This window comes from Leptodactylus fuscus, chromosome 4 (assembly GCF_031893055.1).
Source record: "Leptodactylus fuscus isolate aLepFus1 chromosome 4, aLepFus1.hap2, whole genome shotgun sequence".
Lineage (NCBI taxonomy): Eukaryota > Metazoa > Chordata > Amphibia > Anura > Leptodactylidae > Leptodactylus > Leptodactylus fuscus.
This window is the reverse complement of record NC_134268.1, coordinates 212,420,927-212,437,395: the sequence shown is the minus strand read 5'-3', so window position 1 is coordinate 212,437,395 and position 16,469 is coordinate 212,420,927. Positions and strand designations below refer to the sequence as shown.

Below are 16,469 nucleotides of genomic sequence, written 5' to 3'. Positions count from 1 at the left end.
TCTCATATCTATTTATCTATCTATCTATCTCCTATCTATCTAATCTATCTATCTATCTATCTATCTATCTATCTATCTCCTATCTATCTATCTCCTATCTATCTATCTATCTATCTATCTATCTATCTATCTCCTATCTATCTATCTCCTATCTATCTATCTATCTATCTATCTCCTATCTATTTATCTATCTATCTCCTATCTATCTATCTATCTATCTATCTATCTACTATCTATCTATCTATCTCCTATCTATCTATCTATCTATCTCCTATCTATCTATCTCCTATCTATCTATCTATCTATCTATCTATCTATCTATCTCCTATCTATCTATCTATCTCCTATCTATCTATCTATCTATCTATCTATCTCCTATCTATCTATCTATCTATCTATCTATCTATCTATCTCCTATCTATCTATCTATCTCCTATCTATCTATCTATCTATCTATCTATCTATCTCATATCTATCTCCTATCTATCTATCTATCTCCTATCTATCTATCTATCTATCTATCTATCTATCTATCTATCTATCTCCTATCTATCTATCTATCTCCTATCTATCTATCTATCTCCTATCTATCTATTTATCTATCTATCTATCTCCTATCTATCTAATCTATCTATCTATCTATCTCCTATCTATCTATCTATCTATCTATCTATCTATCTATCTCCTATCTATCTATCTATCTATCATCTATCTATCTATCTCCTATCTATCTCCTATCTATCTATCTATCTATCTATCTATCTATCTATCTATCTATCTATCTATCTCCTATCTATCTATCTATCTATCATCTATCTATCTATCTCCTATCTATCTCCTATCTATCTCCTATCTATCTATCTATCTATCTATCTATCTATCTATCTTCTATCTATCTATCTATCTATCTATCTATCTCCTATCTATCTATCTATCTATCTATCTATCTATCTATCATCTATCTATCTATCTATCTATCTATCTATCATCTATCTATCTATCTATCTATCTCCTATCTATCTATCTATCTATCTATCTCCTATCTATCTATCTATCTATCTATCTCCTATCTATCTATCTATCTCCTATCTATCTATCTATCTATCTCATATCTATTTATCTATCTATCTATCTCCTATCTATCTAATCTATCTATCTATCTATCTCCTATCTATCTATCTATCTATCTATCTCCTATCTATCTATCTCCTATCTATCTATCTATCTATCTCCTATCTATTTATCTATCTATCTCCTATCTATCTATCTATCTATCTACTATCTATCTATCTCCTATCTATCTATCTATCTCCTATCTATCTATCTCCTATCTATCTATCTATCTATCTATCTATCTATCTATCTCATATCTATTTATCTATCTATCTATCTCCTATCTATCTAATCTATCTATCTATCTATCTATCTATCTCCTATCTATCTATCTATCTATCTATCTCCTATCTATCTATCTATCTCCTATCTATCTATCTATCTCCTATCTATCTATTTATCTATCTATCTATCTCCTATCTATCTAATCTATCTATCTATCTATCTCCTATCTATCTATCTATCTATCTATCTATCTACCTATCTCCTATCTATCTATCTATCTATCTATCTATCTATCTATCTCCTATCTATCTATCTATCTATCTATCTATCTATCATCTATCTATCTATCTCCTATCTATCTCCTATCTATCTATCTATCTATCTCCTATCTATCTATCTATCTATCTATCTATCTATCATCTATCTATCTATCTCCTATCTATCTATCTATCATCTATCTATCTATCTATCTATCTATCTCCTATCTATCTATCTATCTATCTATCTATCTATCTATCTCCTATCTATCTATCTCCTATCTATCTATCTATCTATCTATCTATCTATCTCATATCTATTTATCTATCTATCTCCTATCTATCTAATCTATCTATCTATCTATCTATCTATCTATCTATCTATCTCCTATCTATCTATCTCCTATCTATCTATCTATCTCCTATCTATCTATCTCCTATCTATCTATCTATCTATCTATCTATCTATCTATCTATCTATCTCCTATCTATTTATCTATCTATCTCCTATCTATCTATCTATCTATCTATCTACTATCTATCTATCTATCTCCTATCTATCTATCTATCTATCTATCTCCTATCTATCTATCTCCTATCTATCTATCTATCTATCTATCTATCTATCTATCTATCTATCTCCTATCTATCTATCTATCTCCTATCTATCTATCTATCTATCTATCTATCTCCTATCTATCTATCTATCTATCTATCTATCTATCTCCTATCTATCTATCTATCTATCTATCTCATATCTATCTATCTATCTATCTATCTATCTCCTATCTATCTATCTATCTATCTATCTATCTCCTATCTATCTATCTATCTCCTATCTATCTATCTCCTATCTATCTATTTATCTATCTATCTATCTCCTATCTATCTAATCTATCTATCTATCTATCTCCTATCTATCTATCTATCTATCTATCTATCTATCTATCTATCTATCTAATCTATCTATCTATCTCCTATCTATCTCCCTATCTATCTATCTCCTATCTATCTATCTATCTATCTATCTATCTCCTATCTATCTATCTATCTATCTATCTCCTATCTATCTATCTATCTAATCTATCTATCTATCTATCTATAATAATAATAATAATAATACATTTTATTTATATAGCGCCAACATATTCCGCAGCGCTGTACAATTTATAGGGTTCAGATACAGACATACATAACAAAGAACGTCATTTCACACCATGGGACTGAGGGCCCTGCTCAAAAGAGCTTACAATCTATGAGGTAGAGAGGGTGACACAAGAGGTAGCAGGGGCGGCATTGCTTATACAGTGTTCAGACAATTTTGTGCATTAGGAATTGTGATAGGCTTGTCTGAAAAGATGCGTCTTTAGTTTGCGTTTGAAACTGTAGAAGTTGGGAGTTAATCTGATTGTCCGGGGTAGAGCATTCCAGAGAAGTGGTGCAGCTCGGGAGAAGTCTTGTATACGAGCATGGGAGGTTCTGATAATAGAGGATGTAAGTGTTAGGTCATTGAGTGAGCGGAGAGCACGGGTTGGGCGGTAGACAGAGATGAGGGAAGAAATGTAGGGAGGTGCGGCATTATGGAGAGCCTTGTGGATGAGAGTAATAACTTTATATTTTATTCTATAATGAATAGGCAGCCAATGTAGCGACTGGCACAGACCGGAGGCATCGCTGTAGCGTCTAGCCTGATAGATGAGCCTGGCCGCTGCATTCAGAATAGATTGTAGAGGAGAGAGTTTAGTGAGGGGAAGACCGATTAGTAAGGAATTACAGTAGTCAAGGCGAGAATGAATCAGAGAGACAATAAGTGTCTTTAGTGTATCTCTGGTAAGGAAAGGGCGTATTCTGGAGATGTTTTTGAGGTGGAGGTGACATGAACGTGCGAGTGATTCAATATGAGGGGTGAAGGAAAGGTCTGCGTCAAATATGACCCCAAGGCAGCGGGCATGCTGCCTAGGAGTTATAGTAAGGCCTGAGACTGCAATGGATATATCAGGGACAGATCTGTTAGATGGTGGAAACAGTAGTAGTTCAGTCTTAGAGAGATTTAGTTTCAGATAGAGCGAGGACATGATATTAGAGACAGCAGAGAGACAGTCACTGGTGTTCTGAATGAGTGCAGGGGTGATGTCACGGGAAGATGTGTATAATTGGGTGTCATCAGCATAAAGATGGTACCTGAAGCCAAATCTGGCGATGGTTTGTCCAATGGGGGCTGTGTAGAGAGAAAAGAGCAGGGGGCCGAGGACCGAGCCCTGAGGAACCCCAACAGCAAGGGAAAGAGGGGAGGAAACAGAGCCCGCAAATGATACACTGAAAGTGCGGCCTGAGAGATAAGAGGAGAACCAGGAGAGCGCAGTGTCATTGAGGCCAACTGAGCGGAGCATAGTGAGGAGAAGTTGATGGTCAACAGTGTCAAAAGCTGCAGAGAGGTCCAGAAGAATAAGAAGAGAGAAGTCACCATTGGATTTAGCCTTTAGTAGATCATTAGAGACTTTTGTGAGAGCTGTTTCAGTAGAGTGCAGAGCGCGGAAACCAGATTGTAAGGGGTCAAGCAGAGAGTTAGCAGAGAGATAACGGATTAACCGAGAATAAACCAGGCGTTCCAAAAGTTTAGAGATGAAGGGGAGGTTAGAGACGGGTCGATAGTTAGCAGCACAGGATGGGTCCAGGGAGGGTTTTTTCAGTAGCGGGATTATAACAGCATGCTTGAAGGAGGATGGGAAGATTCCAGAAGAGAGAGAGAGGTTAAATATTTTAGTAAGGTAAGTAGTGACAGCAGGGGACAGAGATTGGAGAAGGTGTGAGGGGAAGGGGTCACTACTGCAGGTTGTGGGGCGAGATGAAGAAAGTAGCTGGGAAACTTCCTCTTCTGTGACAGGTTCAAAAGATGAGAATGGACAGTCATAAGTGCGGCTGGTGAGGGGATCAGTACTATCGTAGGTGTGGGAGTCAATGCCACCTGGGGCTTGGGCAGTAATTTCCTGATGGATCTTATCAATTTTATCATGGAAATACATGGCCAGGTCATCAGCACTAAGGTCTGTGAATGGCGTCTGCACCTTGGGTGTGAGTAAGGAGTGAAAGGTTTCAAAAAGCCTTTTAGGGTTGCTTGAGAGAGAAGAGATGAGGGCGGTGAAATAGTCTTGTTTGGCAAGGTAAAGGGCAGAGCTATATGTTTTAAGCATAAACTTGAAGTGGAGGAAATCTGCAGGTGAGCGTGATTTTCTCCATAGACGTTCGGCACACCTAGAGCAGCGCTGAAGAAATCGTGTCTGTGGCGTGTGCCAGGGCTGATGCCTCCTATGTGGGACTTTATGAGTGGAGGGGGGAGCAACCTCATCCAATGCATTTTTGAGGGTATCATTATAGTGACTGGTGGCCAGATTGGGACAGGAGATTGAAGAGATGGGGGACAGGGAGGACTGTAGAGTATCTGAGAGGTGCTGGGTGTCAATAGCACGCAAGTTCCTATATGTGTGATGGATAGGGGCGTCTTGTGAAGGGGAGAGAGCACTGATGGTGAGAGATAGAAGATTGTGGTCAGAAAGCGGCAGAGAAGAGTTAGAAAATTTAGAGACTGTGAGGAGTCGATGGAAGACTAGATCAATCGTGTTACCGTCTATATGTGTGGCGGAAGAAGAACATTGTGAGAGACCAAGAGAAGTGGTTAATGAGAGAAACTGTGAGGCAGCCGGGGAGTGAGGGGGGGCAATAGGGATGTTAAAGTCACCCATGATGAGGGTAGGAATGTCACTGGATAAAAAGTGGGGAAGCCAAGAAGCAAAGTGGTCCAAAAATTGGTAGGGTGAGCCAGGTGGATATCTATCTATCTATCTATCTATCTATCTATCTATCTATCTATCTATCTATCTCCTATCTATCTAATCTATCTATCTATCAGACTACAATGGGGTCCGTGTGCTTGCCGCCAGATCTCCACACAGATTATGTGGACAGGAAAGTAATTCACAATCTACTTTCCTGTCCGCATGATTCGTGCCGGCAGTGTGCAGCAAGCATATGGACCCCATTATACTCTATGGGGTCCGTGTGCTTTCATTGCACAGCGCTTGCAGTTGCGTTCTGTATTCCGTTCGGGGTCCCATGCGGACTCCCCCGGATGGAATATGAACACTGATGTGAACCAAGCATTATTTCTTTTGCGGGACAGATTGTACTTCTTAATGATAGCATTTCATATCCCATAGGATGTACTTTTTTTTTCTCCAGCTATGGCATTCACTCTATGGGAAAACTACTTTGATCTGTTTGTAGTTCAGGCGTTATCAGACACAGGGACACCTAATGTTGGTTTAGAATTTTTCCATTTTATTTTTGGACTACCGTAGGGGTCGGATCATCAGTACTATATGCTACAATGCTATTGTAAAATCCATTCAACCATACTGAATACAAGTCTGGGGTCCTTCAGTGGTGTCCTGGCTGTCATGGCAGCAGATCGCCTTTCCGGATCTCGTTCTGGAGGACTGAGACTGTCTCAAATGCATACACTGCTCATTAATAGAGGCCTCAATCAGATTTAACCAAGGCATCTAAAGGGTTAATGTCCACGTTCATAGTGGACGCTAAGCAGCCGCCATATATAAAGTGCCAACATGCGCCATAATAGTACGGACGTCAGCAAGGGGTTAAAAGCACTGTCGCCTCCTCACTGTATACCATGCACAGCGCCGTACATTGTATAGCGGCTTTGCTTGGCTCAGGTGAAGTAGAAGCCGCATTAGGGGTGGCGGACCCCCTGCCATTCCCATATTGATAGCTTATCCTAAGGAATCCTGGAAAATTCCTTGAAATCTTCCTGGTGCTGTGTATACAGCTGTTGGTCAATGAAAGAGTCATAGAGCTGTATAGTGTTGGAAAACTCCGTTATAAATAAAGTTTGATCTGTTGACCTTAGCAACCAATCACATCCTAGCTTTCATTTTTTATGAGCATTATAAGAAATGAAAGCAGCCTTGTGATTGGTCTCTAAGGGCAACACCTGCTACAGACGACGTACCACGTCAAACTTTATTAGTTTCCAACAAATACAAGCACTGTACGTTTTACTTTCGTCTCATAGCGATGACGTCACGAGACAATCTGTCAGGAGTTCTAGCATGCCTGTCTGTCTCAGAGTCATGACGTCATCTCCCCCGCAGTCATTGCGCTCTCCTGGAGCGGTGCTCTGTGGTTGAGCTCGGAGATGCCGTATTATGAGATGGGTCGTGGAGCGGGCGGCGGAGGTCTTACACCGGAGACCCTTCTTACCGGGTGAACTACCAGCAGGGAGCAGTGTGGAGGCCCGGGTCGCCATTACCAGGAACAGCTGTGAGGATTCTACATGCTTTTCTATGGGAGAATGGATAATGTCAGTGATTCTAGTGCAAATCCTCAGGAGCTGTAATCCTACTGCTGCATAGGTTATGATCTAGTTATGTAGTTCCAATAATCCTCACCCTGAGACTACAAGTCCCAGCATGCACTGACACCCTGATTTATTTATGGTTTACAGGGACCTGGACTCACAATATAATAGTTATCTATGATGCTTCTCTTCTCCAGACTGTAAATGCCCAAGTGAAGCCTCAAACTGTTTTTTTTGGGGGGATTGATGTCTTGATGACTTGTCTTTGGGATAAGTCGTCAGTATGTTATCCCCCCCCCAGGACCCCTGCTGATCAGCTGTATGAAGAGGCCACAATGCTGCAGCCTCCTGCCTGTGCAGATGATATTATTGGCCATTGATGCTAGAACGGAGTTGGTAAAATCAGGTGCTGCCTGGTGTGCTGAGGATCCAGTAGGTGGCGCTGCCCTCTGCAACTGTTAGTATGAGGCAGCGCCCGCCGCCTGCTATGGTATATCCACATCAAACCTGGTGAGTTAGAGTTGCATAAAGGAGAGGCAGAGTTAGTCTCTGCTTCAAAGATGCAGCACCCACAAATGCCAAGCTACACAGCTCAGTCCCATTAAAGTACAGAAGGCTGAGCGGCAATACCAAGCACAGCCACTAGGCGATGTACAGTGCTGTGCTTGGCACTCACCTTAATGCTGCAACCTCTTCATTCAGCTGAACTGTGGGGTCCCCGGTGTCGGACCAGGTCATAGGTCCGTGGGAGATCTGACCCCTTGGATCCCCACAGATCAGCTGCTTGGTGAGCAGCAGTAGTGTGTTGGTGAGCACTGTTGCTCATATCACATGGTCCATTTGCAGCTCTGTCCCAAATGGGGCTGAGTTATAATACCAGGCACAGTTGCTGTATAATATACATTGTTGTGCTCAGTAAGTAGCGTAGAGATCGTATCGCCCATCTGAGTGCTGCAGTCTCTTCAGACAGCTGTCCCATGGAGATGCTGATGTGGGATCTCAATTGATCTGATATTGATAACTTATCACATTGATCAATATTTTAGAACACCCTCTGTAAATGTGTTTTTGGGGGTCATCAGTAATGAATTTTCTTCTTGTGACACTTCTCTCTCGCTTTTCTAGGTCCGGCTCCTCAGGACTGTCGCCTTTTCTCAGAATGACTTCCATGGATGATAACAGCATTTACATGACTGACAGGATATTAAGCCTCACCCTGGAGATCATGGTCCTCCTGACCGGAGAAGTGAGTGACGTCACTGCTCATGTCAGTGCCACTGTCTTACTCCTAATAGTAACACTGTTACCGGGGTGTTATTGTCTTTGTCGCCCATTGTCCTCTCTCTGCACAGGATTATACAGTAGTGAAGAAGACCTCTGGTGATCACGTGACATCCAGCGGCCCCCATGGGTCAATAGGAGCGGTCATATCTAAGGAGCTCATCATGACGTCTCCATGTCCCCCCATAAAAACTGAAAACTGTAATGAGAAGATCCTTCAGCTGACCAACCAGATCATTCAGCTGCTGACAGGGGAGGTGAGAACTGTCCTCACAACTTTTTTGGAGACTGAATGGTCACCCAATAAGCGGACATGAACCCACCAATCAGACATAGATTATCCCTCAGCCCCTAAAAAGAGCAGTCGGATAAAACTGCATCAAAATGAAACCCACCAAATACGAGGAGAACATACAAACTCTGCAGATGTTGTCCTTGGTCAGATTCGATCCCAGGACCCAAACCTCTGCAAGACCACGGTGCTAACCATCTGCAAGATATCTATTGTAATATTTTTATCTGTAAAATATAAATTCAAGTAGAAACTCGTTTATATTTTTAATAGAGCTGGGCAATAAATCGCAAAATAACCGAAGTCTATTCCATTAATTCATGTGAACTTGCTCTCATCTCTTATCTTGTATCCGTGCCAGCCAGCCTGACACTGCATACGGCACAAGGATGTTTAGCTTTCTACGCTGTCTAGTCAGGATTGCTGAAACATCAATTGGCAAAACCAAAATTCTGTGGCATATAAAGGGAATGTCCTAAAATAATAGTCCTAAAGGCAGTTCAATTAAATGTATGATTTAAAGGGATCCTATCATTGGATTCCCTTTTTTCCTGGGTACCATGTCGGAATAGCCTTAAGAAAGGCTATTCTTCTCCTACCTTTAGATGTCTTCTCCGCGCCGCCGTTCGATAGAAATCTTGGTTTTCTTCTGTATGCAAATGAATTCTCTCACAGCACTGGGGGAGAAAACTCTTTTTCTCTTCTGAAACGCCCTCTCCCTATGTCTACTTGTCCTGGGTTTCAATCTTCTAGGCCTCGGGCAGAGCCGACTACACATGCCCGGGCCACATGAAAATGGCTGCTTACACAGCTTACTGAGTAAGCGGCCATTTTCTTTTGGCCGCTGGTATGCGTCGTTGGCTCTGCCCGAGGCCTAGAAGATTGAAACTCAGGATGGCAGAAGACGCAGAGAGAGGCCATTCCAGAAGAAGATGGAGGTGTCACTAGAGCGTTCTCTCGCAGCATTGGGGACGCCCCAGTGCTGTTTTAGCGCTGAGGCCCGCCCCCAGTGCTGCGAGAGAACTCATTTGCATAGACACGAAAACCCGGATTTCTACCGAACAGCGGCGCAGAGAAGACATCTAAAGGTAGGAGACAAATAGTCTTTCTTAAGGCTATTCCTACATGTTAGTGAGAAATAAAGGGACTCCAATGATAGGATCCCTTTAAGTCATATTCGCACAGCCTTAACCATTTCTGTATCATTGTACGTTTCAGGTTCCTGCACGCTGCCAGGACGTCTCTGTCTACTTCTCTATAGAAGAATGGAATTATGTAGAAGAACACAAGAATCTGTACAAGAACATTATCCTGGACGAGCAGCAGTTCTCATCACAGGGTAAGGAAACTCGCCATCACAATCATTATAGACACTGAGCAGTGTCGCCATATACCATTGGTGAGATGTACTTCTCCGCCAGTATCGGGGGCCAGTACGGTCTGGCCCCATTCTTGGTTTTCCTGAAGCCGTTCTTGGCCAGTATTCCTTGATCTACCTTGTGTGGTACACCTAGAAAATATGCCATATAAAGAAAGTTTTTGGTGAAAATACCACAGAACAATACGTTACGTTCTAGGACAAAACATTTACATATACAGTATTTCTTTTATTCTCTACAGATACAGTTCCACTTTTGGCTCCCGAACCTGAAACGGAAGACAGTTTCAAGAAAGAGCCTTCAGAAATTCCCGTTCTCCCAGATATACAGACTCCAATCCCTGCCGGCCATAACCATTGTAAAAACGAACAAGTACCTACGCCTAAACCCCCCCGCTGCGACCACTGCACCCAGTGTGTAATGGTACCGCACAGGAGCGGACAGAAGCCATTTTCTTGTTCAGACTGCGGCAAAAGCTTCAAGTTCCGATCGAGGCTCATCGCCCATCAGCGCGTTCACACCGGTGAAAAACCGTTCGCGTGTCTGGAGTGCGGCAAGTGTTTCATAAGGAAAAAAAAACTGGTTGAACATAAAAGGATTCACACCGGAGAGAAGCAATGTTCATTCTGCGGGAAATGTTTTACCCAGAGGTCTAAGTTAGTTGAGCATCAGAGAACCCACACGGGGGAGCGGCCATTTTCCTGTCTACAATGTGGCAAAAGTTTTGCACAGAAAGCAACGCTAACAAAACACGAGCGCATTCACACGGGGGAGAAACCGTTCTCTTGTTCCGAATGCGGGAAACGGTTCTTGCTGAAATCCAGTCTTCTTTGTCATGAGAGGACTCACGCCGGACAGAAGTTGTTTTCGTCTCCTTATTGCGACCAGGGATTTACTCAGAAATCACATCTCACCGAACATACTAAAAGTCACACGGGTGCAGACTGTGATAAAAGCTTCACGCAGAAATCTGGACTCTTAGCACATGTAAAGGTCCACCGATGAGAAGCTTTATATAAAGAGGGACTCTGCCTGACCACCCAGTGCTTTATTATGATATCAGTATATAGTAATGTAACATTGACGGGCCTGATGTGGCCTTAAAGGGAAAGTCTGCTCAAATGTCAACGTTTCTGTGTGTCAGTTTCTCACCTGTTCCTTTTCTTACGTCTTTTATCTCTGTATAATCACAATGGAGACATTGCTAAGTAATAACAGTCTGAATCAAACACACAAATAAGATGATGTTATACCAAGGCTAGGTTCACACCTGCATTTGGGTGTCCACCTGGGGACACCCCGAATGGAAACCTAATCCACTTAAAAAAGTGGTTACCTTCAGAAATCATTATAGTTTTTGGGGTCCATGGGTTTCTGCATGAAAAATGTGGAGAGAAAAGCACTAGGCCTTTTCTCTGCATTTTTTGAAGTGGAATGGGGAACTTAACCCCCCCCCCCCAGGCGGAGACCATGCAAGATGTGAACCCAGCCTAAGTGTTTCACACAATGCACTTCAGCGGGGTGGGGGCAAAACCCCACTGTTGTTAATGCTGATGATGACACGGGCTCCTGTCTCAAGAGTTATGAAGGAGGCGACAGTTCATTCTACCTGGTTGTATACTGATGGTCTCTTGCTGTGGCAGCAGATTCCACTTAAAAAATTGTCCTTGCAGGACTTTTCCCTTTGCTGATTTCAGTATGAAACCAGGCGGAAACCCAGCAAACCCCATTATAATCTATGGCTCGTTTTAAGCTGACAAGGTCTCTGTCTTTTGTGGTCCCCATTCTGACCTAAACGCTAGTGTGAACCTAGCATTACTTTGTCCTCCCAGCAGGCAGCGATGGTACTGGCTCTAGCTGCCCATGTGATTCTGTCTTGAAACATTATGGGATTGATGACAAAGCAGAAAAGGAGGACGAGAGAGATCAGGCCATATCTAAAATTCAAGGTAGTGTCTGATCACAAGCAAACTGGAAAAAGAACTAAAAATATATATAGTCATGGCCGTAAGTGTTGGCGCCCTTGATATCCGTCCAGAAAATGAAAAATTTCTCCCAGAAAATTATTGCAATTACGTGTTTTGCTCTACACATGTCTATTTTCTTTATGCGTATTGGAGCAATGCAAAATATATATATATAATTTCATGCAAAACTCCAAAAATGATCCGGACAAGATTCCTGACACCCTCAATTTAATATTTGGTAGCACAACCTTTGGAATAAATAACAGAAATCGATCACTTCCTATAGTCATGAAGCAGCTTCTTGCACCTCTCGCCTGGAATTTTGGACCCTCTTCTTTGCAGATTGCTCCAGGTCTCTCATATTTGGGGGGTGTCTTCTCTTCACCCTACAGCAATTTCAGGATCTCTCCACAGGTGTTCAATGGGATTTAGGTGCAGACTCATTGCTGGCCAGAACTATTCAGCGCTTTGTTTCTATTTATTTCTGGGGGCTCTGTGAAGTATATTTGGGGTCATTGTCCTTCTGGACGACCCATGACCTAGGACGCAAACCCAGCTTTCTGACACTGGGCCCTACAGTGAGACCCAAAATCCCTTGGTATCTTCAGAGTTCACAATGCCTTGCACACGGTCAAGGCCCTCAGTGCCAGCAGCAGCAAAACAACCCCAAAACATCTTTATTATGCTTACTTGGATTTGAACCTAGGACTCCAGCGCTGCAAGGCTGCAGTGCTAACCACTGAGCCACCATCCACAATACGTGACTGTTGGACTGTGTTCTTTGTAGGCCTCATTCTGTTTTTCGGTAAACAGTAGAATTATGGGCTTTACCGAAAAGCTCTATCTTGGTCTCGACTGTCCAGAATTCATTTACCCAGAAGGATTTTGACTTACTCACATATATTTTGCCAAACTGCAGTCTAGGTTCTTAATGTTTCTGTGTCAGCAGTGGGGTCCTCCGGATCTCCTGCCGTAGCGTTTCATTCCGATGACGACAGATATTTGGCGCTGACACTGATGCCCCCTGAGCCTGCAGGACAGCTTGAATTTGCAGCAGTTGGAATTTTTCTCTCTAGCCCCCACCATTCCTGAGCAATCATTTATGTTAATTTCAGCACAACTATGCTCTATTCCAGCTTCCCTGGGATCAGTAGAGAGGCGCCTATGGAGGGATGCAACGCATTGGAGTTGGTGGAGCTGGTCAAAGGTCCTCTTTATCGCCCTGGCAGGTTTGAATGTATCCTGCTCAGGACTTTAGGGAAAGTACTTTACAGTTTACCCTGAGCAGGAGGCTGAGGCCCCATGTCGTGGAAATGCAGATTTTTATTTATTTTTTGCACATTTTTCTGCAGTTTTTTGAACCAAAGTCAGGAGTGGATTTAACGTAAGAGAAATGTCTGAAGGTGTCTTTTTATATTTCCCATTCCTTTTCAAGCCACTGCTGAGTTTGGCTCAAAAAACTGCAGCAAAAAAACCCATTGTGGTTCCACAAGATGGGGCCTCAGCCTGAAACTGTGGAGGGAGCTGTCACTTTAAACAGCTCTAAGGGCCCCTTCACAAGGAGTTTACGCTCCGCTCATTCAGACACGTGTACGCGAGCGCTTCAAAACACATCCCATTCACTTCAATGGGGGCACGTGTAAAGCCGACTTTAGATGACCCCGGAGGAGGTCGTGCCTTGGACTTTCGTTCATGATATCGCCCCCCTTCCATCATAATTTTGAACCAGAAAACGTACTTGCCATTTAACCCCTTATATGACCAGAGCACTCACAATGTTTTACAAATAAAAAGGAAAGATAGATCTTTTTTTTTTCTTTGTTAATGCAAAAAAAATTCCCCATATCTGTAATAACTCCAAAAATAATTTTGTACGTTATTGATTCTATATGATAAACACCAGAAACCTTAAAATTAGGGTTGTGTAATTATGACCTGAATGAAAATTGTGATTAATTGGTCATGTTTAGAGATGAGCACCATCTGCACCATGTGACCAATGAACATAACATCAACACACCGCAGCACTCAGGAGTAGAGATGAGCGAGTACTGTTCAGATCAGCCGATCCGAACAGCACGCACGCATTGAAATGAATGGAAGCACCTGGTACTTCTGCTTTGACGCCGGCCAGCCGCTTAACCCCCCCGTGTGCCGGCTACGTCCATTCATTTCAGCTGATCCGAACAGTACTCACTCATCACTAGTCATGTTACATCGATTACAATTGATGGTGATTTAGATCACGTCTCTTTTAAACAACACCCCTTTTAGGCTCAGTTCACACAGGGGGTGGTATAGCGGGTTTTGGTACGGAGAGTGACGCGGGGAGCTGCGTCACTCTCAGGTCAAAACCTGACTGTCACAGCTTCCGACAGTCGCGGCTTCCCCCTCTGAAGTAGGCTCAAATGAATGGGCCGACTCCGGAGGTTGCTGCCATCAGGCGGACATTGCGGCTCACCGAGCCGTGGAATCCGCCTGAAGAAAGGGCAGCCCGCTTCTTTTTGCTGCCGCTCACGGAAAAAAGTAGCCTGGTGGCGTCCATAGACCACCATTGTGAGGGGGCGGATTATAACGTGGATTACGCGCCATAATCCGCCCCCTCTGTGCCCGTGTGAACGGGCCCTAACAGTATGAGTATGTATTGGATGTAGGTGTGCCGTCTTTTCGCTGACATTGTGAACAAGGGCCTGGCTCGTGGTACCTTTCCTCTCTGTTGGCGTGGCGTTAGGCCAGTAACCTCAGAGCGGTGGGGGAGTGATCCACTAAGCTTTACATGTTTAGGCTCGGTTCCCTTGGATAGTGATCTGGACGGCCACCTATTTGGCAATAGGGCTGTAGCGTTATGTATTTTGTCAACCCCCTTCTGTGAATCCCTTATGTATTGGATGAACCTCACGAGATATGTCTGGAAGTTTTATTAGGACTTTTATTTGTTTATATTTATATATCATCTAGGGACAGGGGATTATTTAACCTTTTAGGTTTTTTACATTTTTTTTAAAAAATTTATTTTAGCGTGAACATGTGATTTTCAGATCGCCTGTGCCATAGGCTGCAATACACAGAATCAGCCTGTGTTCGTTCTCTGCAACAGTTTACTGTCCGTCGCTGTCATCCTATGACAAAAGACAGCAACGGACATTAACAGTAGTAGTGTGAACCCAGCCTTACAATGGTAAATACACATAAAGGGTAAAGCAGCTTCCAAATGACAAAACGGAATTACTGGCTAAAATCAAACAAGACAAAGCAGGTCATAGAGAAGCAGCACCTTAGAGGGATCAGCCATTGCCCTGACGGTCTGTGTATTTATGGTCAAGGTCACTTCCAAGTAATCGGTAGTTTCAGGTTTCCATTTGTACAGAAATGAAACTTAAAGCAATTTTCTTGGATCAGGATACTGATGGCCAAGTTTCTGTTTCTACAGAAGTGAAACTTAAAGAAGTTTTCTTCTGGCTATAAGACAGTCCATTCATATCAGATCATTGGGGATGAGTCAACAGGTTCTTGGAACTGCAGGGATTACACGATCGAAGTCAAAAGTATGCTATGGGACGGAATCTTTTCTAGTTATTTCCCTGTATATATTATACCCTGTCTGTGTATATAGTTAGATATCTGTGGGGGGGCACCCACTCTTTCTCTGCATTAAGCACTTCCATTAATACAAATGAAAGCGTTCATTGCACTGTTAACAGTGTCATCTGGCTGGATGGAGTTCACATTTACATCTTTATCCCTCTCAGACGACTCCCTAGACATCAACTCTCATTGCACATGTACACTGTAGCGCTACTTTCCCCTCTTCTTCCCCATGATTTATGTTGATTTTGTTTTCTTTTCTCTTTATTGTATGTACAGTGTTGGCCAAAAGTATTAGCACCCCTGCAATTCTGTCAGATAATACTCATGTTCTTCCAGAAAATGATTGCAATCACAAACTCTTTGGTATTATTATCTTCATTTAATTTGTCTTCAATGGAAAACCACAAAAAGAATTGTCAAAAAGCCAAATTGGATATAATTCCACACTAAACATAAAAAGGGGGTGGACAAAAGTATTGGCACTGTTTGAAAAATCATGTGATGCTTCTCTAATTTGTGTAATTAACAGCACCTGTTACCTGAGGCACCTAACAGGTGGTGGCAATAACTAAATTGCACTTGCAGCCAGTTGAAATGGATTAAAGTTGACTCAACCTCTGTCCTGTGTCCTTGTGTGACCACATAGAGCATGGAGAAAAGAAAGAACACCAAAGAACTGTCTGAGGACTTGAGAAGCAAAATTGTGAGGAAGCATGAGCAATCTCAAGGCTACAAGTCCATCTCCAAAGACCTGAATGTTCCTGTGTCTACCGTGCGCAGTGTCATCAAGAACTGTAAAGCCCATGGCACTGTGGCTAACCTCCCTAGATGTGGACGCAAAAGAAACATTGACGAGAGATTTCAACGCAAGATTGTGCGGATGGTGGATAAAGAACCTCAACTAACATCCAAACAAGTCCAAGCTGCTCTGCAGTCCGAGGGTACAACAGTGTCACCCCCGTACTATCCAGCGTCAGCGTCTGAATGAGAAGG

General features: G+C 42.7%; 1 protein-coding gene across 2 annotated transcripts; it reads left to right on the top strand.

Moving 5' to 3' along the window:
* Positions 1-6,748: 6,748 nt before the first annotated feature.
* On the top strand, positions 6,749-11,065 carry LOC142199946 (oocyte zinc finger protein XlCOF8.4-like). Of its 2 annotated transcripts, none has more exons than XM_075269881.1 (5): positions 6,749-6,932; positions 8,095-8,215; positions 8,322-8,507; positions 9,761-9,881; positions 10,163-11,065. In XM_075269881.1, exons 2-5 carry the CDS (start codon positions 8,129-8,131, stop codon positions 10,924-10,926), a joined length of 1,158 nt encoding a protein of 385 aa, XP_075125982.1. In that variant the 5' UTR covers positions 6,749-6,932; positions 8,095-8,128; the 3' UTR covers positions 10,927-11,065. The 2 variants fall into 2 exon arrangements, with proteins under 2 accessions (XP_075125982.1, XP_075125981.1); XM_075269880.1 differs by having other exon boundaries at positions 8,095-8,236.
* Positions 11,066-16,469: the final 5,404 nt, after the last annotated feature.